The sequence below is a fragment of the Theobroma cacao genome, chromosome 6, assembly GCF_053813885.1.
Source record: "Theobroma cacao isolate CCN51 chromosome 6, ASM5381388v1, whole genome shotgun sequence".
In the NCBI taxonomy this organism is placed as follows: Eukaryota; Viridiplantae; Streptophyta; class Magnoliopsida; order Malvales; family Malvaceae; genus Theobroma; species Theobroma cacao.
Genome location: NC_142644.1, coordinates 26,582,617 through 26,609,891, shown reverse-complemented (window position 1 = coordinate 26,609,891; position 27,275 = coordinate 26,582,617). Strand labels below are relative to the sequence as shown.

The window sequence follows — 27,275 nt, the reverse complement described above, 5'->3', positions numbered from 1 at the left end:
TTTAAACTAATTTTCCTTTATCTTTCTAGATCAAAGTTTTAGTCATAAATTAATTTCAATGTATATCAATTACTTTAGAATTAAGTTGTAAACATTTTCATTATTTTTTATAGCGGAAAGAATCCTTAGTCCTTACCCTTCCCTTCCCTTACAATGACAAGGAAAATGTGGGTCAAACATATGTTTCCTAGCTGCCAGCCATACAACTTGCTTAAAGTTTTTAATTAATTAAGCTGGTTTTGCACGTATAAACAAAAAAAAAAAATATTTCAATCAGGGGTTCGGTTTTACACATTTGGCTTCATGTTTTGATCTCAATATGTTTTCTTTTGCAGCCAAGTATACCAGGATGGAGATTGGTCCTAGCAAATATTCCTGATAGTTTTACTAATTAAATTCAACAGCAAATGCCAATTCAAAACAATGTTATCAAAAGAATTAATAACATTGATGGTTTCTTCTTCCTGGAAGTTTGACAGGGTGATAGTCATTGTCAATGCTCTTGCTGGCTTGCTAACAATGTGCTACCTAACAGAGGCATGCATCTTTGAATTAATGCACCTTTCACAAATTATATTATACTTAGAAATGCATTCTTTATATATATATATATATATATATATATATATATATATATATATATATATATATATATATATATATATATATTGAAAAGCACAATGTTGTTTATAGTTATGGTATGCATCGATAATAATCACTAGACAATGAAGGGTCAAGTGAAGCAAAGAAGGTCTGGCGGTTTTTGATCAGGGCTGAGGACGATCTTGTGGTGTCCATGGTTACCTACATTGGTATGTTGTTTCGTTTCTTACCAGCTTTCGAGCGGGCAATCGTGGTTAACTAAGAAGATGTTATTGTGTGAAAGTCTTGTTGAAATCAAGAGAACAGGTGCAGTGAGAGCAAAACGATGGTGAAGAGGAAGTTCTTTCATTCTTCGTTAAAAGGAAAAAAAAATCACTAGTAAACCATTTATAATAGTTTGTTTCAACTAACTGACTAATGATTAGGCCAACTACATAATTACTGTACAGTGGAATGGTAAAATAGTAAAAAAAATATTTACATTAAATAGTCACATGACCTGCACATGACTCTTGTTACTAAGCCTTTGATATACTTTGGCATTTGGCATTCGATCCTCTGACTTCTTAATGCTTTAGTCTTTTAACTTCTAACTCTAGTTAAGCAAATTCTCCAAGTAAGTCTAATACTCTCCCCCAAGATGAACTATGTATATCATACATATTCATCTTGCTAAGTAATCTATAGAAATCCTTAGGCTGTAAAGCCTTTGTGAATATATCTGCAACTTGATCTGCTGTTGAGATATATTCTGGTTCTATTAAACCTGCAATTATTTTTTCTCTAATGAAGTGACAATCGAGCTCAATGTGTTTTGTACGCTCATAAAACATAGGATTCTTGCTAATGTAAATGGCAAATTGACTGTCACAGTACAGTTTAACAACATTTGTCTGACAAATTCCAAACTCTGCCAACAAGGATTTCAACCATATTATCTCACAGGTTGTTGCTGCCATGGAACGATATTCAGTCTCAGTTGAACTTCCAGCAACTACAGATTGCTTTTTAGCCTTCCAACTAACCATTGAATTTCCAAGAAATAAAGCATATCCAGTGACAGATTTTTTAGTATTTGGACAACTTGCCCAATCACTATCAGAATAAGCTTGAATTTGCAAGTTTGACTGTGAATGCAGTAGAAGTCCTTGTCTTAGTGCCCCTTTCCAGTATCTTAAAACTCTGAATGTTGCAGCTAAATGATCATTTGAAGGTTTGTCCATAAACTGAGATAACACTTGAACAACATAACAAACATCTGGCCTTGTAAATGTCAAATACAATAACTTTCCAATCAATTGTCTGTAAACAATAGGATCTTTCAATCGGTAATCTTCAGTGGATTTCTGCAACTTGTAATTATAATCCATAGGGGTTGACACTGGTTTAGCACCAAGTAGACCATATTCTTCAAGCATATCCAAAGTATATTTGCGTTGACAAACAGATATTCCTTCAGGAGATCTAGCAATTTCCAACCCCAAGAAATACTTAACTGTACCTAAATCTTTTAACTTGAATTGTGTACTTAAGTACTCTTTAATGATGTCAACTAACTGATCAGATGTACTACCAATCACAATATCGTCTACATACACCAGCAATGTAGCAAAATTTCCATCTCTAGTAGACATAGTAAATAGAGAATAGTCTGACAAAGATTGCTTAAAACCATACCTGATGAGAGAAGCTGTAAACTTTGCATTCCATTGCCTAAAACCTTGTTTGAGCCCATATAAGGACTTGTGAAGCTTGCAAGCAAGTTTTGTATCAGATGAATACTCCCCTTGAACTATATAACCTGGTGGAATCTCCATATAAACTTCCTCCTTAAGGTCACCATGAAGAAAAGCATTATTTACTTCAAGCTGCCTTAAACACCACCCTTGTGCTGCTGCAATAGCTAGAAAAACTCTAACTGTAGTTTGTTTAGCAACAGGGCTAAACGTTTCTTGATAATCAAAACCTGCAACTTGGCTATAACCTTTTGCTACTAAACATGCATTATATCTTTCCACACTATCATAAGCTTTCATCTTCACCTTGTATACCCATTTACAGCCTATAGTGTGACAATGTGAAGGCAAGGGTACTACAGACCATGTTTTGTTGTCTTTTAAGGCTTGCAATTCAAGTGCCATTGCATCTTTCCAATGAGAATGTTGAATAGCTTGATGATAGGAAGTAGGTTCATGAATTTAAGATAAGGCCAAGGTAAAGGACTCATGAGTTGAAGACAGTTTATGAGCAGACAAGTAACCTGTTATAGGATGTGAAGTTACATTGTTCGAGCTTGAAGGAATATCAATATGCTAGGCTTCTAAATATTTAAGAACATGTATGGCTCGAGAACTTCTCCTAGATAAAGAATTGATATCAGGTTGAACAGACACAAAACTAGGTGTAGCATGGTTACTAAAATTTGGAACATGATCAGCAGAGTCAATAGGAAAATTTTGAGTGGAATCAATGGAATTTGATGACAAATGATTTTCTGAATAAATGTCATGTTCACTTGACTGAGAACTAACAGGTGGAGGGTCAGAATTAGGTAAAACATTAGAACTAACTTGGAAATGATCAAATATAGAAGCAGGTACACTAGGTGTTTGATAAAATGTAGGAACATCACTGTTATAACCTTTAGACAAAGAAAAAGGAAAAACATTTTCATGAAAAACAACATTCCTGGACACTAACACCTTATGAGCATCAATATCATAAACTTTATACCCTTTAACACCATTTTGATACCCTAAAAACACAAATTTACTAGCTCTTTTATCAAATTTCTTTCTGTGTTGAGATAAAGTGGATGCAAAACACAAACAGCCAAAAAACTCTAAAATGGTTATGGGTAGGTAAAGCAAGATACAATAGCTCAAATGGTGTTTTATTGGAGAGAAGTCTAGTAGGCATTCGATTAACAATATGAACTACTGTCATAACAGAACCACCCCAAAATGACATAGGTAGATGTGACTGATGCAACAAGGACCTAGCTACTGTCAAAATGTGTTGATGTTTTCTTTCCACCAAACCATTTTATTCAGGAGTTTCATTACAAGACAAATGATGAATAATACCTATTTTTGCGTAGAAATCAGGTAGTTTAAACTCTAATCCATTATCTGATCTTATAATTTTGAGTAATGTTTGAAACTGATTTTTAACAAAATTTTGAAAAGTAGGAATGATGCTTGATACATCAGATTTATATTTCATCAAGAAAACCCAAGTGAAACGAGTAAAATCATCAATTACAGTGAGAAAATATCGTTGACCAGACAATGTAGGTATTTCATAAGGTCCCCATATGTCAACATGTATAAGATCAAAAGCATTCTTTGAACTTTGAATATGAACAGGAAATGGAAGTTTTTTTTTTTGGTTTAGCAAGGGGACATATTTCACAAAGCAAATCATTTGAGCAGTGAATATCTGAAACTTGTTTATTTAACACATGTATCCTTTCTATAGGAGGATGTCCTAATCTAAAATGCCATAAGTCAAAAGACCTTGGAGCTGAAACACAAGGCTTGTTTGAAAAAGAATTACAAGAAGTAAAAGAAGATACAATTAAAAAATCAACAAGTTTTTCCATACTGAACTTTGATAAATCTTTTTCATCCTTGTTATCTTGCATGAGATAAAGGCCTGAGTAAACTCTAGCTACACCAGTCACTGTCCATGAGGTAAGGTCTTGAGTAATGTAGACTTTATCAGTGAAAAACACAAAATTTGAAGTAGAATTAGTGAGCTGAGAAACAAATAGCAAGTTAAATTTGAAATTGGGTACATACAACACATTTGACAAGGTAAGCAAATGAGTTATTCTAACTATGCCAATATGAGAAACAATGGCTCTAGTATTGTTTGGGAGCTGAACATATCTATTAACAATAGGCTTGACAGAAATGAATTTATCTAAAGTAAAACACACATGATCTGTTGCCCCTGTGTTTATGATCTAGGAACTTTGTTTAATCATGAAAGGATTCACATTTTTATATCTAGCAAGAAGGTTCTTTGCAGTATTAAAACATGAAATTCCAGATATGATACCTGCAAAAGATGAGTTGATCAAAGAATGTTTCGCTTGGTGGTTGCTTGAAGAAGGAATTGATGAAGGACTTTTATCATCATTGACATTCATATTACTCCCATTGAGAAGATTTGCCAACTTATGAATTTGCTGCTTTATCATAGACAATTGTGAGTCAAAACCAAGAACTTTAGTGCCATCTTCATGATTTTGCTGCAAGTCTTCTGCATCAACATTATTACCAGCAAAAACTTGATTCACAACAGATTTTCCTTTCTTGAATCCACCTCATTTTCTTTTTGTTAATTTAAAATCATGTGAAAAACCTATCAATATAAAACACCTTTATTTAACATGGCCCTTTTTATTATAGTGAGAACAAATGACATCCCTTTTTAATTTCCTTTTTCCTTCAAACATAGTGGCCATGGCTGCTGTAGATTCCAAAATGGACTGCCCTTGTATCAATAAATTCCTTTGAGTTTCCTTTTTTAACGCCAAGCTATAGACCTTATTTAGGGAAGGTATTGGATCCATTAATATGATTTGAGACCTAATCCCAGAAAATGAATCATTTAAACCATTCAAAAACTTGAATGTCATGTCTTTCTGGTACTGTTCAGTGTATTTCTTGAAACAATTTGGGTTGCACTTACCACATTCGCAACGTGATAATGGTCTAAAATTCTTCATTTCTTCCCAAACACCCTTCAACTCAATGAAATAAGTATCCACAGACCTACTCCCCTGTGTTATTTTGCCTAAAGTGTACTGTAAGTTGCACACCCTAGTATCATCTCGCTGTGCAAAGTTCTGTTTCAGTGTATTTTAAATTTCTATCGCATTATCCATATAGAAAATTGTTGAGGCTATAGGTACTGTTACAGAGTCTAACAACCAAGCCACAATCAAGTCATTACACCTATTCCATGATTCAAACAGAAGATCCACAAGTTATGGTTTAAGGATATTTCCATTAACAAATCCGGCTTTATTCTTAACAGAAAAAGCAAGAAGAAATGATCTACACCATGGCACGTAATTATTTATTGTCAGCTTGGGGTTTATCACTAGTGATCTAGGATGATCACTATGATGCAAATAAAACAGTAATTGAGGGTTCCCGGTTGGTGAAACACTAGTCTTCGAGCTTAATTGATTTGCCATTTGCATTTCTTCAGATGAAGAAAAGAAATTTGTTCTAGTGTTCGTCATTTGTACCAAAATCTCAAGAAACAAGAAATTTCCAAAAAATCAAGAACTCAAACAACAAATTTGTACTGATTCAAGAAGCAAGAAGAAGAAAATACTTGCCTAAATAAGTAAAAGCATTCACAACAAGATTACTCGCTCTGATACCATGTTGAAATCAAGAGAACAAGTGCAGAGGGAGCAAAACGATGGTGAAAAAGAAGTTATTTCATTTTTCGTTAAAAGGAAAAAAATATCACCAGTAAACTATTTATAATAGTTTGTTTCAACTAACTGACTAATGACTAGTCTAACTACATAATTACTGTATAGTGGAATGATAAAATAGTAAAAAAAATATTTACATTAAATAGTCACACGACTTGCACATGACTCTTGTTACTAAGCCTTTGATATACTTTGGCATTTGGCATTCGATCCTCTGACTTCTTAAGGCTTTAGTCTTTTAACTTCTAACTCCAGTTAAGCAAATTCTCTAAGTAAGTCTAGTAAGTCTTTTCGATCAAAAGATTATTGTGTCTATCACCTGTTTGGATGTAAAGTTTTAAAGATTGAATCCTCTTGTTCATATGAGGAAATTTTTATAATTGTATAGCTGAGTCTTAAAGGTGAAGGCAACTACCAGACACTAATCTTTTCTATACATTAGTGGCGATGATTCTAGGTCAATAGATTTACTTCAAAATCTATGGACATATAAACTCGTCTGCAGAAGCAGAAAACTTCTCCTGTATAAAATGAATTTATAACTTTCAACAAAAAAAAAAAATCGAAGCTGTCAGCAAAGTTTTGTCTTAAAGAGGTAAGCAACAAGGACATTGTTGTGGAAATTGTCCAAGAATCAACAAAGATAAAATCCAGAGAAAATAAGCAAACAGAAAAACACAAGAATTTACGTGGTTTGGCCTCTTGCCTACGTCCACAGAGTGAAACTGTTCTTCTATTATTGAGAATTTAAAGTACAATAAATTGACCTTTATGGTTCCCTAAAACAACCCAAGATCCCTTGCACACTCTTCCTCAATAACCTCCCAAGAACACTCACTCAAACCACTCTAGCTCCACTTAGAGCAAAAGATAGAGTTACAAGATGTTCCCTCTCTTGAGCTCTCAAAGCACTACTTTCAATTCTAAAGCCTAAAAATCCACTTTTATAGTATAAAAGTCCAAAGTAGAATGTGATTAGGATTCGATGTGGAATAAGAAGTTTAAAACGATACAACTACTTAATATTGTATACAAACAAAAATCCTAATCAAATAAGATCTAGAATTCTAGTCAACCTAAAACTCAACAAATCTCCACCTTTGACTTGAATTCAAACTTCTTAAACCTCTTCCACTAGTCGCACCTAATTGCAACTTCCTAACTCCACCTACTTTCCAACACCTTGAGCAACTCTCCAAGCACAAAACTTTCTAAATCATTGGCCTTTATAATTACCACGACTATACATACCGAATCAAGCATGGTCCAACACTTGATTCCACAAAACGGCCAATGCACCTGTGTAGCCGTCAAGTCAATGACACTAATTGACTTCGGAAAGGGACCTCGACGACCTTTCCAATTCACTACTGACAAGATTTTTCGTCCTTTCATCATCGTCTACACCATCCCTTCATCACCTCCTCAGCAAATGAAATCTCACTTTGGTAGCTACCATCCCTTGTGCACTGTTCCCATCCTTTCGAGGCCTCACATTCTAGATGATACAAGCCATTATGCAAATTCCCCCTCATCAGGACCATGTCGCGTTGTGTGACTTTTACTACTCCATCACAAGCAGAGTATCCATACCCTTTGGAGTTTAACAGGTTCAATGATATTAGATTCTTACGCATCTTTGGGACATAGGCCATACCATCCAAAGAGCGCACAACCCCATCAAACATTTTGATTTTCACCACTTCAAGACCCATGACCTTCACTATTGACTTATTACCCAAAGTCAAATTCCCAGCCACCCCTTCTTGAAGTAAATCAAAACAATCCTTTTGATAACATATGTGAGTAGCAGAAGCAGAATTTAAATACCAATAAGAATTTGCATCCATATTTTCTGAAATTGTAAGGACATCACAATCATCACCTTCAGCAACGAAAGCACATTCACCTTTGTTCTCGTTACTTTCATCCCCTTTTGTAGGACAATCCCTTTTAATATGCCCATACCTTTTGCATTTAAAGTATTGAACATTGTTGGATCTAGACTTGCCACCCTTAGATCCCTTACCAGTTGACTTCCTCCTATTAGCCTCAATTACTAATGCCAAGCCATTTGGATCTCTATCCCCTTTTTTATTTTTCTTTCGGGCTTCACGAGACATTAATGTTGCTTGTGCTTGTTCTAACGTTATTGTATCCATCCCGCATATAAGAGATTCCACAAATACCTCATAGGAGTCTGGAAGCGAAGCCAAGAATAATAGTGCCTTTTCCTCTTCCTCCACCTTGACATCAACCTTCTTCAATTGATCAATGATTCCATCGAATTCATTCATATGCTTCATGAGGTCTCCATTCTCCTCCATCTTTAAGCGATACAACTTTCGCCTAAGCTGCAACTTGTTAGAAAAACTTTTCGTCAAGTAAATTTTCTCTAACTTTGCCCATAATCTTAGAGCAGAATCCTCATCAATAACATGATTAAACACATTATCTCCAATGCAAAGCCGAATAATGCTCACACACCTTTGCTCCAACTCTGCCCATTCAACATCCTTCATGTCATCTGGTTGCCCTTCCTCCTTTCCTAGCAAGGGGCGTATTAAACCTTGCTGCACAAGAAGATCTTTCATCCTTCTCTACCACTGCGTGAAACTAGTCTTCCCATCAAAATTCTCAATTGAAAAATTCGTAGAACTAGTAACTTTCGACATTCTTGTTAAATCTTGAATTTACCGAACCCGAAGCTCTGATACCAGTTTGTTGTGAAAATTGCCCAAGAATCAACAAAGATAAAATTCAGAGAAAATAAGCAAACAAAAAAACACAAGAATTTACGTGGTTCGGCCTCTTGCCTACGTCCACGGAGTGAAACTGTTCTTCTATTATTGAGAATTTAAAGTACAATAAATTGACCTTTATGGTTTCCCAAAACAATCCAAGATCCCTTGCACACTCTTCCTCAATAACCTCCCAAGAACACTCACTCAAACCACTCTAGCTCCACCTAGAGCAAAAGATAGAGTTACAAGATGTTCCCTCTCTTGAGCTCTCAAAGCATTGCTTTCAATTCTGAAGCCTAGAAATTCACTTTTATAGTATAAAAGTCCAAAGTAGAATGTGATTAGGATTCGATGTGGAATAAGAAGTTTAAAACGATACAACTACTTAATATTGTATACAAACAAAAATCCTAATCAAATAAGATCTAGAACTCTAGTCAACCTAAAGCTCAACAGACATTAATTTACACCTCTCACAGAACATATGACCGAAAACAAAAAATATCAGAGAATGATTTTAAGGTGTGTATTTATGTTTTTTTTTTTTTTAAAGTTTTATTGATTATATTTAGATGTGTAAAAAAGTTACAAACGATAAATCTTAATGATATAATAAAATTTAGTGATCGATTATGTTTTATATCGACGAAATCAATTCACTTAACACTTTATATATAAAGAGAAAATTTTTTTTCTTACAACAAAATAATATAGAAACAATATTAGAAAAATTTGAAGAAGGAAGAAAAAATGATTACAAAATTTTTCTATTCGTCCATTTTCTAAAAACCAAATCTTAATTATAAATAAAAATATGTTTTTTTATTTTTTTATTGACATAACTTTTTAAATATACATAATTATTTAAACAAATATAATATTTAACATGCATAATTATTCAAAAGATTTTCTTCTTCTCATTCTTCCACTGTTGTCGTTGATAATGTCCAACACTTCTCACCTTCCTTCGATAATGTCACTGAATTCGGTGACATTTACCGAAGAAAGATTTGGTGCTGCCCCTGGGTTAATGTTGATATTACTATTATTGTCAGTATTCTCTGTTGCAATGGAGTTTTGTGTATCTTCTGTCATAAAGCTGCCTGTTAAATCCTTAAAATCCCAGTCAGTTAGATAACTTGGTTTTGTTATAACACCGCTCACTTCAATATCTCCTGCAAGCATAGCAACGACACGAGACATGGGCGGCCGCATCGTTGGTGATCCTTGAGTGCACAAAAGTGCCACTCCCATCACTCGGAGAGCTTCATTTTCATCCGACCCCACTAAATTTGGATCAACCAAATCCAAGCTTTGGTTATTTTCATGTAGAGCCCATGCCTGGAAACATTGTAGAAACAAATCTCATGCATCATGAATTTTTAAGTCCTTTGAAGGCATTAAAACATTGAGTGCTACAAATGAAACAAAATTTCCTAATACTTACCCATTCCAGAAGATAGATCTTGTCATCCTTCAAGCTATTATCAGTGTTAGGTCTACCACTGAGGATCTCCAAAGCAACAATACCAAAGCCAAAAACATCAGCTTTCTCAGTGAGATGTCCACGCATTGCGTACTCTGGTGCCAGGTAGCCACTTCAAGATAATTAAATCACATGGTGAATGTTTATTCAGAAAATTCCTATATCTAGTTACTCGGTTACTGAAGCCTTGGAGTCAAATAACTTAGATAGAAGTAAAGTCTATGCTAAGCTTTCAAGCCTTTGAAATTTAGTATTTGAAATTTAGTACATGAGGCAATAGTGAGAGTGGTACCGTGAGCCTAACAGTTGCACAATAATTACAACAGACAGGGAAAGAAAAAAGGGCGACGGGGGGTCGGTAATAGTTTAAAAGCTAACTTCAATCTGTCATTAGTTGTTTTTATGGCCAAAGTTTTACCATTTCACTACTAGCTTAGTGTAAGTGTGGTCAGTTTATAAAAAGAACATTATAATGATAAACAAATAACTAAAAAAGCCATGAAGGAAGGACATTCGAACTAAAGGCTTACGAGGCTTACATGGTTCCTGCAACCCGAGTGCTGATGTGCGTTTTTTTGTCATCATATAGCTTTGCCAATCCAAAATCAGATATTTTTGGGCACAGTTCTGCATCAAGCAAAATATTACTTGCCTTAACATCTCTGTGTACAATCCTTGGCCTAGACTCCTCATGAAGATAAGCTAACCCTCTTGCAGTTGCTAAGCAGATATTGAAGCGGGTTGCCCAATCAAGATGCAAGTCACTGCGTCCTGCATTTATAGTGCCAGAAATCTTATTAAGTAGTTCACTAATGAGTAATCAACAATGGAATAAATTGGCATGCGCATAATCGAATTTTCCTGCAAAAGACTGAACAAGGGAGAATAAATCTTGCACTTGTTAATCATATGATTAAAATCCATTCTTTTACGTTTTCATTTGTTTCAGCAACAGCCAGTAGTAAAATAATAAGTTAGATCCATTATCTAACAATTTTGTAAATGAAGAGAACCTATTATCTACGGTTCCAAAGTCCAAACAAAGGAAGCATGAAGGAATTATACAGTGTCATCATACCAAAGAGTGCCTGATCAAGGCTTTTGTTCTCAAGATACTCATAAACAAGGAGATGCCTTTTCCCTTCGATGCAGCATCCATATAGTTTGACAAGATTGCGATGTTGCACTGCTGATATGGTAGCTACCTCAGCAATGAATTGACTTTTCCCTTGGTGAGATGCTACTGAAAGTTGCTTCACAGCTACTACCCTCCCATCAGAAAGTGTACCCTATAAGGTGCCTTAACTTAGTAAGGTTGAAATATAAGTCACCCTCTCAAATTTTTTTCATTACATGTCAGGCCAGCATCATGATAACATGCTAAAAATGTAAAACATAGCTTACCTTGTAGACTGCCCCAAATCCCCCTTCTCCTAATTTGTTTGAAGGACTGAAGTCTTCTGTGGCGGCTTTCAACTCAGCATAGCTAAATGTGTTTGGTCTAGGACCAATTGCGAGAAGCACTGAAAAGTCAAGTGAGGCAAGGAGTAGGCTGTAAGTTGTAGTGATGAAATGCAAAAAACTCTCTAAGATTAATATTTAATATAATGTTGAAAGACTTGTAAATAGTGCCAGCATTGGAGAAGCAACCCAAATTTAAACTCAGAAGGCCTTTTAGAAGACCAGATCGTTTCCTTTTAAAAATTGATATTCAATTGAGATCTAAAGGTTCTAATAGATGTATCGGACCTATACAGAAGCTGCAGATACAAAAGCAAGAAGGCTAAGAAATCAAAATGTTTGAGCTAATTTTCCAAGATATTAAGATTACTTTGTTTCTCTCGATTTAATTATCACTAGATATCAGGGTATTAAGTTTTCTCAAAGAACATATATTATTATATCAATAAAAGTGTAAAAAATTCATGAATTACGACTATTAAGAGTGTAGAGAATTACTACGTGTAAAGTATTCACTAGTTATTTTCAATTGAAAAGTAAAAAATAACAACTTTTTTAAATTTCTTTTACAAATCTAAAATCATATATAAAATTACTTTATACTTTTAAAATCAACTCGCATAATTTGTTGATATATAAAGACTCTCATGAGTATGTACTTTATACTTTTTTGATGTATGGATGCTCTTACCTTCCTCATCATCATCATATTCCTTTCTTCTCTTAATGAAAATAATCACACATATCAGTATCAAAGCCGCAACTCCAACAGGAACTATGATACCAACAATCAATGCTGTCTGCTTTTTCCTGTTAGAACTGCTCGGTGGTAACCCACTAACAGTTGGTTTAAAGTCTGAGCAAAAAAAATGAGGCGTCAGGAGCAGCAAGTGAAAGACAAGCACATTTGAAGAATCTTAAATAAAGATTCTTACCTGGGACAACACTGATAGCTGAAATGGATGGACCATAGTAACCGAATTCTGGTACACAGCAGGTCCCCTTACCAGCCCAAAACAGGTGAATTTCAAGATGGTTCTCTGTCACATTAGCAGTGAAATTCCTAGTAATTGCTCTCTCAGCTCCACCTGCCTCCTTTGAGATATCGAAGTCCTTCACTTTGAGGGATCCCTAGGGAAGCAGTGGTGAGATGCAACATTAAAAGTCCTCAATGTAAAATTAAATGAACATAATTGTATTCATAGAAACACTGCAAATGGGAGGAATGAAGTTTATGATATATAATTGAGAGAAATACCTGAATATAAATGTCAAAAACACGCCTTCCTAGACTCTTCCAAGACTGAGTGCTTCTCTCTGGGTAAGCTGTTTCCGCAAAGAACAAGTTTACAGTATAAGGTCCATTCTCAAGGCCTAGGCCATAGTATCTGAGTGATACAGGGGATATCCTTGAAGTCTGATAAATCGCTGGAGTGTTGGTGCTTTTCACTTGTGCAAAAGTGTTTTGCACATACAGTGGATTCTCCCTGTCTTCATACAAACCAACGTTGCTAACTGCCCATTTTTGTGTACTGGTTACATTAAACGTTGCAGCGCCCAGAGTACTGTTCTCAGCCTCAAACAATATCCCATCGGCAGTCATCTGTGGACCACCACACTTGATTGCAAAGTTTGCATCTGCCATGCCAACATTCAGATTTGGTTAGCAAATAAAAATGCAATTGTCATTACCTCCCCAGGATTCTATATATAATTATAATCTCAACAATATAGACTGATACAAAAGTTTTAGCTAAGCTTACATCGTGGAGCATTTCTGTTGCAAGGGAAACCTCTTTGAAGGCATTGCAATCCTGGTAAAAGTCTGGAATTTGAAAATATTATGGTTCATTTGGACTTGACATATGAAAAATAATGGATCGCATAGCTGCAACAGCAGCAGGCCGGTAGCCATTTACTCATGGGGAAAAGGTGGAAAGGGAAAGATAAAAACTGAGTGGTAGGGGCAATAACTCACCTTATGTCTGAGCTGTTGAGTGTGAAGTTGTTGGCCACCACATTCCTACATAGAATGCCACGAAACGATCTATTATTCTCTTAATCCGAGTCTGTAAATATTTGATGAATGTCCTCATCCCAAATGTGTGTTTCAAATATGAGACCGGTTGACACATTCATTGTTTTTAGGCATATTACGTCTATATTAATGATGATTATAAAAAAATATGCTCCATTTGAGCACCAGAAAGCCTCATGCTCAAATCAAAGTATTAAAATTGGAAAACAAAGATCCGGAAGTGTCATGGATTAAGAGACATACAGTTGTAAGCTTGAGTCTATCCATGAGGGCAAATTTCCTGATAGATGATTGTAAGATACATCTCTGCATCAGAGAATTACATTAGTTAAAAGTGAGTAGCAACACCGAACACATAACCAGGATATAATTCAACTGCCTCTGTTCACTTGACTCTATGTAATGGCTTTACAATTATAGATATTTATCAAACGGTGGGTGTCCACAAGCAACATCACTCATCATTCATCATCCCCCTCTCACATAACTTAAAAATCACTCCTCATGGACAGAGATGACTTTGATTGGGATTCAAATTGGTTCAATGAGTGAAAATTGCTGGCGACTGATTCAATAATACAGTAGTGTGATATGATGACTTACATATTCTTTAGACTTTGGCTCTTTTGACTAGGAAGGGTACCGGACAGACTATTATTTCCAAGAAACCTGGTCATTTCAACAGCATGAAAATAAGAAACAAAAGAAAGAATGTCAGTCAAGTGAAAAGCACAAGGCCGGAAACACATATTATGGATAAGCCTGACATAGATGAGATTTTCAAGTATTGAAGGGGATGGTTTCTTCGAATTTACAAGTACGTAAGAGAATTCTTATTGAACAATTCACTTGGAATTTGGCCTGTTAAGTTGTTGAAACTCAAATCCCTGGATGAAAAAAGAAATTGCTAAAAATTAATAAAGCAGATAAAACTTGTAATTAAGTTACAGTAGTAGCAGTTAATTTGTGAATAATAAACTTACAGCTTTTGTAAAGATTGGAATTCTACGATATCGGTCGGAATACTACCAGTTAGTAAAACATTTCTTAGAACTCTATAGGAAAAAAGAAACCAAAAAAAAAGTTTATTAGTCAATAAATTTAGGTAAGAGCATGAAATATTAAAGAAAAAAAAGTCACAGTCACAGATGACAGAACAAGAAGTTAAAGAGTATGTTTAACTCACAAGTCGGCTATGTTCTTTAGATTTCTAACGAAATCAAGAGAAGAGCTCCCATTGTATATACCAGAAATTCGCCTACATGATTCAAAGACATACGTATCAGATATTAAATGCATTGATGTGTGACTGTGTAGAGAAAGAGAGCCTTGGGGGCCTTGGAGGGTCGTGGAAGTAACATGAAAAACAAAATGTTTACTCACAGAATCGTCAGTGAGGTTAAGTTTCCAATATTGGATGGTATAGGCCCTTCGAAAGAGTTCCCCTCAAGTTTCCTGTTGTTTCATTTGACAGCCAGTTCAAGAAAGTAGAAAGGATAGGGCTAATTTTTCTTATTTGTTTTTTTTTTTTTTTGTCTTTTTTTGAATATTACAAAGAAAAATGTTTTGATAACTTACAATGATGCCAGCTTTGTCCAGTTATTGCCAATAAAGTCAGGTATTTTGCCTGTTAAAGCGTTATCTGATGCATACCTGAAATTCAACAAGCTGACTATTACCAAGCCAAGGTAAGCAAAGGCAGTTTTCAAGAGCAGAAGAAACAAAAGGCAACAAGCATATAAAAGAATCATGATTCCTTGGTCTTTCTTACACAATTTGCAAATTTCGAAGGTTCGCAAAGGTTGAGGGGATTTCACCAGTGAATCCACAACTGTTAATATAACTGTCACATTCATAAACCAATGCTGTCTTAATTTTCTACGATCATAAACATATTAATGAAATACTTACATGCCTAAAGTGAACTAGAGGGAAAGTTATAACTTACAGTTGTTGAAGTTCAACTAGATTACCCAGCTCTGGAGGGAGCGTTCCAGAGAAATTATTAATACCAAGAGACCTGCATGGCACACACCATCGGTTCTTTTTTTTTTTTTAATTTTTTTTGTGAATAAATCGGAAAAATATGGGGTTTTTACATGTATGGTAGGTACACATGCATACATGGATATAGGTGTATAGGCATGCATACATATTTAAATAACGCAATATGAACATATAAAAGAAAGAACAAGAAATCACCTCTTTAGATTTTCCTACTCTTAAATCAAGAGCCTCATAAGAAAGTCAAGTCTTTAAATATCAAGTGTCTTAAAGATTTCCTACATTAATACTTAATACTTCTCAGATTTAGATTTGTTTACCTACATTTCTCTTTTATGGCGCTTCTTTTTTAAACTATACCTCAGATTTAGATTTGTTTGTCACTTGGCTGTAAGTGTGAGGCGGGAATGCTACGAATTGGGTGACAATGGGTAAAAGAATAGAGTTCTTTAATTTATTCTGGGCTGCTTGTAATTCTTGGGAGCTATTATGGTAATTGTAGGTGTTGTTCTGGGTGGTATGAAACAGATTATGTACTGTTCTGGAAGACAAACACAATGCTGTTGGTGTTTATGCTTCAGCCTGTCCAGCCTCTTATTGAATCATTTGATGCATTAATAAAGCTTGGCTTAACAAAAAAAAAAGAATCATATATTAACCTTAATTCTAGAACCTAAAACTCTAAAATTTAACCTTAATTCAAGGGAATATATATATATATATATATATATATATATAATATCATGTATTATAGCATAAGAAAATCATATATTTGTTTGTACGAAGAAGTATGTTTTATGAACAAGATGATTCAAAATTCATTGTAGAGAATTTCTTCAAGTCTTACAGCATATAGAGTTCTTTAAGATTTCCAATCTCCTTTGGAATGGGTCCAGATAATGAATTCTGAGCAACTGACCTGTCAAATTATTTTAAGTGTTATTTAAAGAATCAACACCTCTTACTAAATAAGAAAATACCAATAATAATAATAATAATAATAATAATTTATTTTTGACAGTATAAAAGCCACCTTTCTTTTATACTAACACAACTATATTATTGCCTAACCTTCAGGATAAAATCAAGCTACCTTTCTTTTGACAGTAATTAGATTAAATATTTAAAAACTTTACTACTAGATTATAAGCCAATCACATGTATAGGAGATAGCAAAGACATCAGGCGACTCAAATTGAAGTAGAATTATGCATAAAATAAGGAGCACTCTATTTTCCTTCTTTCCATTGTGTTGTTAATTAATTCTTAACTACTGCTGCTGGAAACCCATTGAAGGCCTGAAAACCTACACAAAGTTTGCTAGACTTGGAAAATTTGTGGGAAATAATATCAACTGATAGTGAAAATGCATTTATGGCATAATGTTTCAGTACTGACAGCAACGCTAGTCTGGACATACTTCCAATAAATGCTGGCAAGGGACCAGTGAAGAAGTTTTGATCAATCTTCCTGCATCAACAAACAATGAATGGTTATAATTAGTTTCTCTAAAACTCCAATTGTAATTAGTATGTCTAATCTAACCAGTTTCCATGACTAAAAGACGTATATCCATAGATATTAATATGTAAAAATAAAATTTGTATGTCATTTACCATTCGTAAAATCTTAAAAGTTAGTGTTTTTTATTGTCTTATAAAAATGATTTACATGAGGAGAAGAGAGAGAGAATTCATACAAGAAGGTAAGAAATCTCAAAGCTAAAAGCTCCTCTGGTATCTGTCCTCGCTTTTCTAGAGAAAATACCCTCCTGAAAGTAATAGTATAGACATAATTTAAAATCACAACTATAGAGGTAAACGAAAATGAAAAAGAAAGAACACAGCTCAACATTACAATGAGGAATATCCAAGAATTCTATGATTATGATTGTATGTATAAGGTATCCAATTGCATGGTCCAAATGCTTTGTGTTAAAATAGGATCAGTCTTAGAACAATAATGTCGAGGGTAAACATGAATGTCAATTTGACATGTTATGTTAAAAATAATCATGAAATTTTCACTGTTTGTTAAAATTCACATGCAGAATAATGTCATGAGAATTTCTTCCAACCACGTAAAGATTAGGGTTCAATGCCATTTAAAAGGGTTACTACAGTGCGAAGGGGTTACTGGTCCAATGCAATTGGAAGAGTTGCCCTACACATTCAAACGAAGTTCAAACATGAAAACCATAATTTCAAAAAGTTTCAGTGTGGCCTTAGCCTTATTGCATTGTTATAATAATGGGTTAAAATATTACTAGGGTAACTCTAAAAGGAGAGCAAGAGAGAGCATAAATATACAATCTAGTTATGTGACAGATAGTGCCCTTTTCAAAAGAACAGTCACATCTAATAGCCGGGTTATTAGAAGAATCCTCGAATACAGAATCACTGTCACTAAGAGCACGTCCACTGCATGGCTCTCCGCTGATGTTCCAAGTGTCTGGTGCTTGTGTTTCCCATTGTTGGAATATTGAGTTCAACGCCCTCACTGTTAATTTTCCATTCATAAATATTGAAGAAAAAAAATATAAATGTTAGCTAAAGTATTTACATGTCTATCAAAACAGTCAATTATGGTTAACTAAGAAGTCAACAAAGAATTCTATGTCTCTTAACTATTACATTAATTGCAACGAGCTTTTTGGGTACAAAAAATTGTCAAAAATGTAAAATTTTAGGTTTGAATTTAGTTCGTTAGATTATTGTTATGAAAATTGCCTAAGAAATAACAAAAATAAAATCTAGAGAAATCAAACAAACAGAAAAGTATAAGAATTTATGTGATTCGACTTCTTACCTACGTCCACGATGTGAAACTGTTATTCAAATATTGAGAAATTAAAGTACAATAAATTGACTTTTATGGTTCTCCAAACCAATCCAAGATCCCTTGCACACATTTTCTCAATAACCTCTCAAGAACACTCACCCAAACTATTTTAATTAGTTCCACTTAGAGCAAAAGATAGAGTTATAAAGTGTCCACTTTCTAGAGCTCTCAAAGCACTATTTGCTATTTTAAAACCTAGAGATCGACTTTTATAATATAAAAGTCCAAAGTAAAATATGATTAGGACTTGATGTGAAACAAAAAGTTTAAAACCATACAACTACTCAATGTTGTATACAAACAAGAATCCTAGTCAATAAGATCTAAAATTCTAATCAACTTAAAACTCAACAAATCTTCACCTTTGACTTGAATTCAAACTCCTTAAACCTGTTCCACTAGTTGCATCCAATTGCAACTTCCTAACTCCACCTACTTTTCAACACCTTTAACAACTCTCAAAGCATAAGACTTTCCAAACTATTGGCCTTTAAAATTATAATGATTACACATATCGAATTAAACATGGTCCAACACTCAATTCTACAGAATGACCGATACACCTGTGTAGCCGTCAAGTTAATGGCACTAATTAATTTTGGAAAGCGATATCTGATAAGATTTTTCATCCTTTCACCATCATCTACACCATAGGAATCTTTCATCACCTATTCGGCAAATCAAATCTCACTTTAGTAGCTATTATCTCTTGTGTACTATTCCCTTCCCTTCGAGGCCTCACATTCTAGATGATACAAACTATTATACAAATTCCCCCTTATCAGGATCATGTCTCCTTGTGTGACTTTTACCACTCTATCATAAATAGAATATCCATACCCTTTAGAGTCTAACAGGCTTAATGATATTAGATTCTTATGCATCTCTGGGATATAGGCCCGCACCACCCAAAGAGCATACAAAGCGATCAAACATTTTGATTTTCACCACTCCAAGACCCATGACCTTCACCATTGACTTATTGCCTAAAGTCAAATTCCCAACCATCCATTCTTAAAGTAAATGAAAACAATCCTTTTAATAGTATACGTTAGTGGCAGAAGCTGAATTAAAATACCAATCAGAATTTGCATCCATATTTTTTGATATTGCAAGGACATCACAATCATCACCTTCAGCAACGAAAGCACACTCAACTTTGTTCTCGTTACTATCATCCCCTTTTATAAGACAATCCCTTTTAATACGCCCATACCTTTTGCATTGAAAGCACTAAACATTGTTGGATCTAGATTTGCCACCTTAGATCCCATGTTAGTTGACTTCTTCCTATGAACCTTAGTTACCAATGCCAAGCCACTTGATTCTCTATCTCCTTCCTTACTTTTCTTTCGGGCTTCATGAGATATTAACGTTACTTGTGTTTGTTCTAATGTTATTGTGTTCATCCCCCATATCAGAAATTCCATAAATACCTCATAAGAGTCAGGGAGCGAAGCCAGAAACAATAATACCTTTTCCTCTTCGTCCACCTTGTCATCAATCTTTTTCAATTGATCAATGATCCCGTCCAATTCGTTCATATGCTTCATGTGGTCTCTATTCTCCTCCATTTTTAAGCAATTTAACTTTCGCATAAGTTGCAACTTGTTAGAAAGACTTTTCATCAAGTAAATCATTTCCAACTTTACTCACAACTTTGGAGCAAAATCCTTATTAATAACATGGTTAAACATGTTATCTCCAAAGCAAGGCCAAATAGTGCTCACACACCTTTGCTCCAACTCTGCCCATTCAACATATTTCGTGTCATCTGGTTGCCCTTCCTCCTTTCCTAGCAAGGAGTGCATCAAATCTTATTGCACAAGAAGATCTTTTATCCTTCTTTGCCACTGCATGAAACTAGTCTTCCCATCAAACTTTTCAATTGAAAAATTTGTAGAACTAGTAACTTTCAACATCCTTGTTAAATCTTGAATTTATTGAATCCAAAGCTTCGATACTAGTTTGTTATGAAAATTGCCCAAGAAACAACAAAGATAAAACCTAGAGAAATCAAGTAAATAGAAAAACATAAGAATTTACGTGGTTCGACCTCTTGCCTATGTCCACGGAGTGAAACTGTTCTTCTATTATTGAGAAATTAAAGTATAATAAATTGACCTCTACGATTTCACAAACCATTCCAAGATTCCTTATTCACACTTTCTCAATAACCTCTCAAGAACACTCATCCAAACCACTCTAGCTCCACCAAAAGTAAAAGACAGAGTTACAAGGTGTCCCATTTCTAAAGCTCTCAAAACACTACTTGCTATTCTAACGCCTAGAGATCGACTTTAATAATATAAAAATCTAAAATAGAATGTGATTAGGACTTGATGTAGAATAAGAAGTTTAAAACCATACAACTACTCAATGTTGTACGCAAACAAGAATCTTAGTCAAATAAGATTTAGAATTTTAGTTAACCTAAAACTCAATAATTATTATATTCGATAATAATATATTTTTATTTACTTTTAAAATATATTTAAAAATATAAAAATTTATATAAAAAGTAATATTTTATTATTTTAATAATAAAATAATAACTAAATAAGTTGATCCTATGATGTTCGGGTTTAGTTTTTAAAAATAAAGTCCGAGCAAACCCAATTTATGAATACTTTTATTTTTTATCCGAATAAAAAATAATAATCTACTCTTTTTTCACCTTGTGATTGAAGACAATTGTGGTATGTTTTTTTCTCTATTTTGCCGGTTCGTTTCATCTTGACTGATTACTTTGACGTCGGGCTTGTTTTTGCTTGTGTGGTTCAAGAATGCTCGCACAGTGTGAGCAAGGATGAGAGTCGACGCCCAATGATGATACTAGCCAATGAATGGATATGGCTAGCTGTGTTGTATGGCTCTAGGTTCTCATAGGATTCATGTTTTTGGAGCTCGAATCTTGTAGGCGTATGGCTGTGTATATTGATAGATAGGTCTTTCTTGTGCAAGTTTTGTCTTGGGGCTGTGAGCTGCAATTTATATTTTGATGCAGTTGGGGGTATTTTAAGCTTCACCGCCTCTGTTTCTCATGTGCGGTGAACTCCTTTTGTTATTGTACAGGTTTTCAAGCCCGAATCAAATTTTTATGTCATGAAAAATCTTTTGCTAAATAAGCATGAGACTTTAAATGACATGTAATTATTGAGATCAATAAATTCACTTTTCAAAAAAATAAAAAATCTATTTACTAACCGTCACATACAAATGTCAACAAAGAAATATTTTCTTAATTATTATAAAGTCACATTCGGTGGGCTTCCAAATTCCAAACTAGTTTCAACAGGGGCAGGGCGTCACTTGACGTTGGGCCTCCAAAAATTTTAAAAATTTCTATATATTATATAAATTTTTTAATAGACCCTAATTTTTTTATTAAATTATTAATATAAAAAAATAATAAAATAATCTCACAAATCCATTAACTTTACCCTAATTCTTTAAATTTTTCACAACTATTTTAAGTTTCTTCATACTAGGTCCTTCCAAAAGTTTTAAAATTTTTTATATATTATATATATTTTTTGATGGACCCTCAAAATAATTTTTTATTAAATTATTAATATAAATAAAAAATAATAAAATGATTCTACAAATCTATTTAACTTTACCCTAACTCTTAAATTTTTTTCACCTCTTTTAAGTTCTTCATATCTCTTTCCATCTCTTTCTTTTCTCTTTTCTCTTTTTATTGTGAAGTTACAAATAGGGATGTCAACAGGTACCTTACCCGGTTACACCGGGTTAGGGTACTCCATAAAAGGATTCAGGTAGTGATTTTACTACCTGAATCGGATTCAGGTAGGGTTCGGGTACTACCCCTTGGGTACCCGTTACCCCAACCCGATTAATATTTATAAATATTTTTTTATTATTTTAATAATTAAATTAAAAATTTACAATTTCTATCAACTTTACAAGCAATTTTTTTTGTTAAAAACTAACAAATATATGAAAAGTATGGTTACTCTAATTATTAATATGATGACATTAATATATTTAAATTAAAAAATTATTAGATTGTTAATTATGTTTAAATAATTTAAATATTATATCATATTATAAAAAAATATAATTACTATTATCTATGTACTTTTAATATACATATACTTACTTTTTATTTTGTGTTAACATTACAAAAATTATGACTTATAAAATTATTAATTATAATATATATATCATTATTTATATAATCTTATAATATATATATTTAAAGAAAGCTTTTGAGATTAAAATAGTTTTAGAACCTAAATGTTTTTTTTAATTTCATGAAATTAAGGACAAATCCTTATAATTAATTAAATTAATTCATGAAACTATTATTAATAATTAACTTGTAATGTCTTTTAATATATATAGTTTATATATTGTGTTAATTTATAAGAAATATAATTACTATTTTATATATTAAAATATTTTTATGTATACGTGTGTGTATATATATATGTACTTTAAATATAAATATATTTACTTTTTATTTTGCATTAACATTGCAAAAATTATAACTCATAAAATTATTAATTACAACATATGTACATTTATTTATATAAACTTATAACATATAAATCTAAAGAGAAGTTATGAGATTAGAAAAGTTAATTGAGTAATTGGGTACCCATGAAGAAGATTTTAATAATTTTTTTATTTAATCGGGTATTTAAACGGGTTAGGATAATTATAGGTAGTAGGAATGTATTAGGGTTAGAGTTAGAGTAGTAATTTTTAAATTATTCGGGTAGTTAATAGGGTTATGGTAGTTAATTTTTAATAGGATTAGGATTCGGGTACCTCGAAATTATAGGTTACCCGACTCGTTGACATCCCTAGTTACAAAGAGGTAAAGTTGTTTTTATCTTTTTTTTTTCTATTTATATTATTATTATTATTTATATTTATTTATTTTGTTCAATTCTATTCTATTTGATCCTATGTTCTAAGTTTTTATAAATTTTTTTCTTCAAATTTCTACGAATCATTAATCATATTTTTCTTTTTTTTTTGTTATGTAGTTTTATCTTCTACTTGCCATGATTTTTTTTTTGTTATGTGTTTTTAATGATTTTTGTCTTTAAAAATTAAAAAATTATTATATAGTTCTCAAATATGAGTTGTAGCATTGCATTATTGATTGTTGCTTAAAATTTTATCAATATATAATTTTTTATTAATCTTGATTGTATAAAATAGTTTTATGTACTTTACGTTTTATATTTAGTTTAAAAGAAATTATCTTTGAGTAGTTAGTCTTTAAACAATACTGATTATATGAGAGAAAATTATTATTCTTGTAATCGTACTTAATTATATATATTTTATACATTTTTCTTTTTTGTCTTTGGCTTTTCAGTAAAAGTTGGTTAGCTCCACTTCTGAGTGTCAATGATGAAAATATTTCTATTCACCTTATTAAGTAGGGCTCAAATTAAAAATTTAGAAAACGACAATAATAGTTCCGCATCTGCCCAATATATATATATTTTTGCTTTGCTGAGAAGGTAATGACAACAAGGATAGGATTAAAAGGACAACTTTTTTACGTATAATGTTTAAACTTATAAATTATAATTCTGATGGTTTTATATTAATTTCTAGTTATTAATATAATAACTACTCTTAATTTGATGAAACTCAAAATATAATTTCAAATGATATTCGGAGTTTTATTGAGAAAAAATGTATCAATGTGTTTTATTAAAAAAAGTTAAATGTTCTAACTCATTCGGATATTTTAATTATGGAAACCAAAGTACATGTTGTTTCATCAAGAATTATTTGTTAACATGTTAGGTTAACAAATTAATTGTGTAATGATGTAGACACCATAAGCTTAAAGGCATAATATCTAATGAAAATTTTGAATTATTTTGAAAATTTTAAATAAATTTTTATTCATTTATTACTCAATTAAATATTTGTATTTTTATTTTTGACTAAATAAGTTTTTATAATTAACAGTTGACTAATTGTTATTAATAAATAATATCACTTCTTATTTTTATATCACATGATGCTGACGTGATTATATGATATTTTTCACTTTTCATATTAAAGTCACATTAACGTCACATGAATTTAAAATAATAAGTGATTGATTAATGACAATTATAAGAGTTTATTTAATTTAAAATAAAAACATAAAATCTTAATTAAATGTAATAAAAAATACATATTTATTTAAAATTTTTAAATAATTTAACGATTTTAAAACATTATATTAATTTTAAATAATAAATTTAGATACTTATCCGTTCATACTTATCTTAAAAAAAAAAGATAATTATACATTAACCAATTATATGCAAAAGAAAGTAACACTTTCCATCTATTAACCGTTAGATAACCAAAATTTCTCATAGGTGTAATCTTGATAGGTTTAAAGAAATAAAGGCTCTGTGATGTCATTTTTTGTGTCTGGCATTCGTTGATATATGCTTTAGATGATTCTGTCTCATACTGTGTGTGTTGCGGTGGAGCTGCCTTCTCTTGATGTTTATGTTTTGGTTTGAGCTGGATGGAGGGCTCTCATGGAGAAGGTGCGGCTTCGGGTGCTGGTTTACTTTTGTGTTAGACATGGACTGATTAGTTCCCTGTGTTGATTGGTGAATGGCTGCTTAGTTTTTGTACAGCATGTAGGATGGGTTTTTGACTGAAATTAGGATGATTGTATAACATGTTTGTTGGAAACTTTGTGTTGGCGTGAATCTGATTACGATTGTATAGTGATTACTTTTATAAAGGGAAAAATATGTTGTTTTTGTACAGGGGAGTGAGCAGGATGGACAAAACATTTTGTTTTGCTCTTGTTTGGAAGGGCTATTTATTTTTGACAATTTGTGTATTCTTGTCTTAATCATATCATGTAAATATAAAGTATTAAATATTATTTAGATAAATATAAATACGACACAATTAATGAATCATATCAAGATCTTAAATACATATACAGATACGTTTAATAATCGTGTAATACGACACAACACAGTTAATACGTTTATTAAATATATCGGATTAATTTTCATACGATATGATACAATTAAAATTATTATAATTTATAATATATTTATACGATTAACACGAATAATATAATTAAAATACGATTAACATGATTAATATACGATTAACACATTTATAATACATTATAAAAACATTGTAAATTAAAAATTCAAGTAATGATTTCAATCACTCCAAGAGAAAGATCACTTGATGACTCCAAGTTTCAATTCTTACCATATCCGGTAAAAACCATTAGTACCTCCCCAATGACAAACAACATAACGGAAATGAAATGAAGAAGCAGAGCTGATCAACTATATTTAAACACAAAGGTTAAAGATCTAAACCAAATTCCGATTTCAATTCAGAAGCCAAATGAGTTCACTTTCTGGTGGAGATTAAATTTAAAGATAATCTTGGTACGGTACTGTTCTTTTATTTCTTTGTATTTTCTTTCCATTTCTTTTTTTCGACTTACGTGCATGAATTTTTTCGACTTACATGCATGAAGTTGAAGATGTTCAGGCACGCCTAAGATTTTGCAAAGATGCAGAAATATAGAGGGAGAGAAAGAGACTACCTTCAGATGGATCCGTGGTAGCATTTTGAGTCTGGGCGTTGGATATGCTGAAAACAACAAAGAAAATCACGAAGAAGAAGAGGAAGCATTTGGAAGAAGATGGCGTCGTCTTTGTACTCATAATCATTTTTTTCCTTTCGTTCAAGAATAGAGAAATGGGAATATATGCACTTAGTGCCCACATTTAAAGTAGCATCTTCCGTTGCACCTTAGCTCAGAGCAACGACTAGGAAGGAGCTTGGTCAATTATAGACAATATCAACTGGTACTACATAGTAGTTAATTTTTGCCGTGTTGGTTGGTAAGGCCCTTTAGAGTCTTGCAAGAGGCCAGACAAAAACGCAAGGGAATATATGTTTTATATGCCCGTTGGTTTTTACCTGCTGGCCTTTTCGGATGGGAATAAGCGTGAACCAAGTTGGTGCATCATCCATGTTAAAATAATTGTGTAATTATTTTAACAATCCAAATTCCATTGGTTCGTAGAATTTTTAAGTGTTGGGTCACCGACGATCAGTGCTATATTGCTTTCGAGGTGATTTTTATATGAAAGTTTCTGCAAGTTAGGTGGATGATCCCAAATGAAAGTGCAGCCACCAGATTTGGGTGGTTAAGCCAAATAAAATAAAAAAAGTAGAAAAGAAAAGACAGACCTTGGCAGATGCAGGGGTCAACGTTAGTGAATATTCTCCTCTTCAAGGACAGTTTCCAAGAAACAACAACCATCATCAACAACAACAAATAAAAGATTTCAATTTCTTTTTTTCCCTTCGTGGGTTACTTCTATAAAAGCTCCTCCTTGTTTTGCTTCTTGTGAAATTTTTTTGTATTTCTTTTTACCTTTCAAATTCAAATTCTTTTACTTTTTTTTCATCAAATTTTTAGGAGGAAAATGAACAGATATCTATTTTTTAAAAAGGTATTTGTGTTTTAAAATTGTTTATGTGGTATTGAGTTTTATATTTTTTAATTGTACTAACATTATTAACAATTAAAGGAACAAAAACAGTTTTTCAAAACAAGAGGGTCAAAGTTTCATTTTAAAATAA

The 27,275-nt window shown here is 32.7% G+C and overlaps 1 protein-coding gene across 2 annotated transcripts; it reads right to left on the bottom strand.

Moving 5' to 3' along the window:
* Positions 1 to 9,373: 9,373 nt before the first annotated feature.
* Positions 9,374 to 26,448, bottom strand: LOC18596355 (putative LRR receptor-like serine/threonine-protein kinase At1g56140). 2 transcript variants are annotated; one of them, XM_018122837.2, is made up of 24 exons: positions 26,227 to 26,448; positions 18,110 to 18,299; positions 17,500 to 17,571; positions 17,199 to 17,270; positions 16,648 to 16,719; positions 15,745 to 15,816; positions 15,568 to 15,639; positions 15,375 to 15,449; positions 15,180 to 15,251; positions 14,983 to 15,054; positions 14,780 to 14,851; positions 14,612 to 14,683; positions 14,400 to 14,465; positions 14,040 to 14,102; positions 13,737 to 13,781; positions 13,522 to 13,583; positions 13,017 to 13,396; positions 12,694 to 12,889; positions 12,450 to 12,614; positions 11,702 to 11,820; positions 11,376 to 11,586; positions 10,837 to 11,068; positions 10,259 to 10,409; positions 9,374 to 10,152 (listed from the first exon to the last, which is right to left on the bottom strand). In XM_018122837.2, exons 1-24 carry the CDS (start codon positions 26,408 to 26,410, stop codon positions 9,769 to 9,771), a joined length of 3,171 nt encoding a protein of 1,056 aa, XP_017978326.2. In that variant the 5' UTR covers positions 26,411 to 26,448; the 3' UTR covers positions 9,374 to 9,768. The 2 variants fall into 2 exon arrangements, with proteins under 2 accessions (XP_017978326.2, XP_088663519.1); XM_088807393.1 differs by lacking the exon at positions 18,110 to 18,299 and having other exon boundaries at positions 9,377 to 10,152; positions 26,227 to 26,364.
* Positions 26,449 to 27,275: the final 827 nt, after the last annotated feature.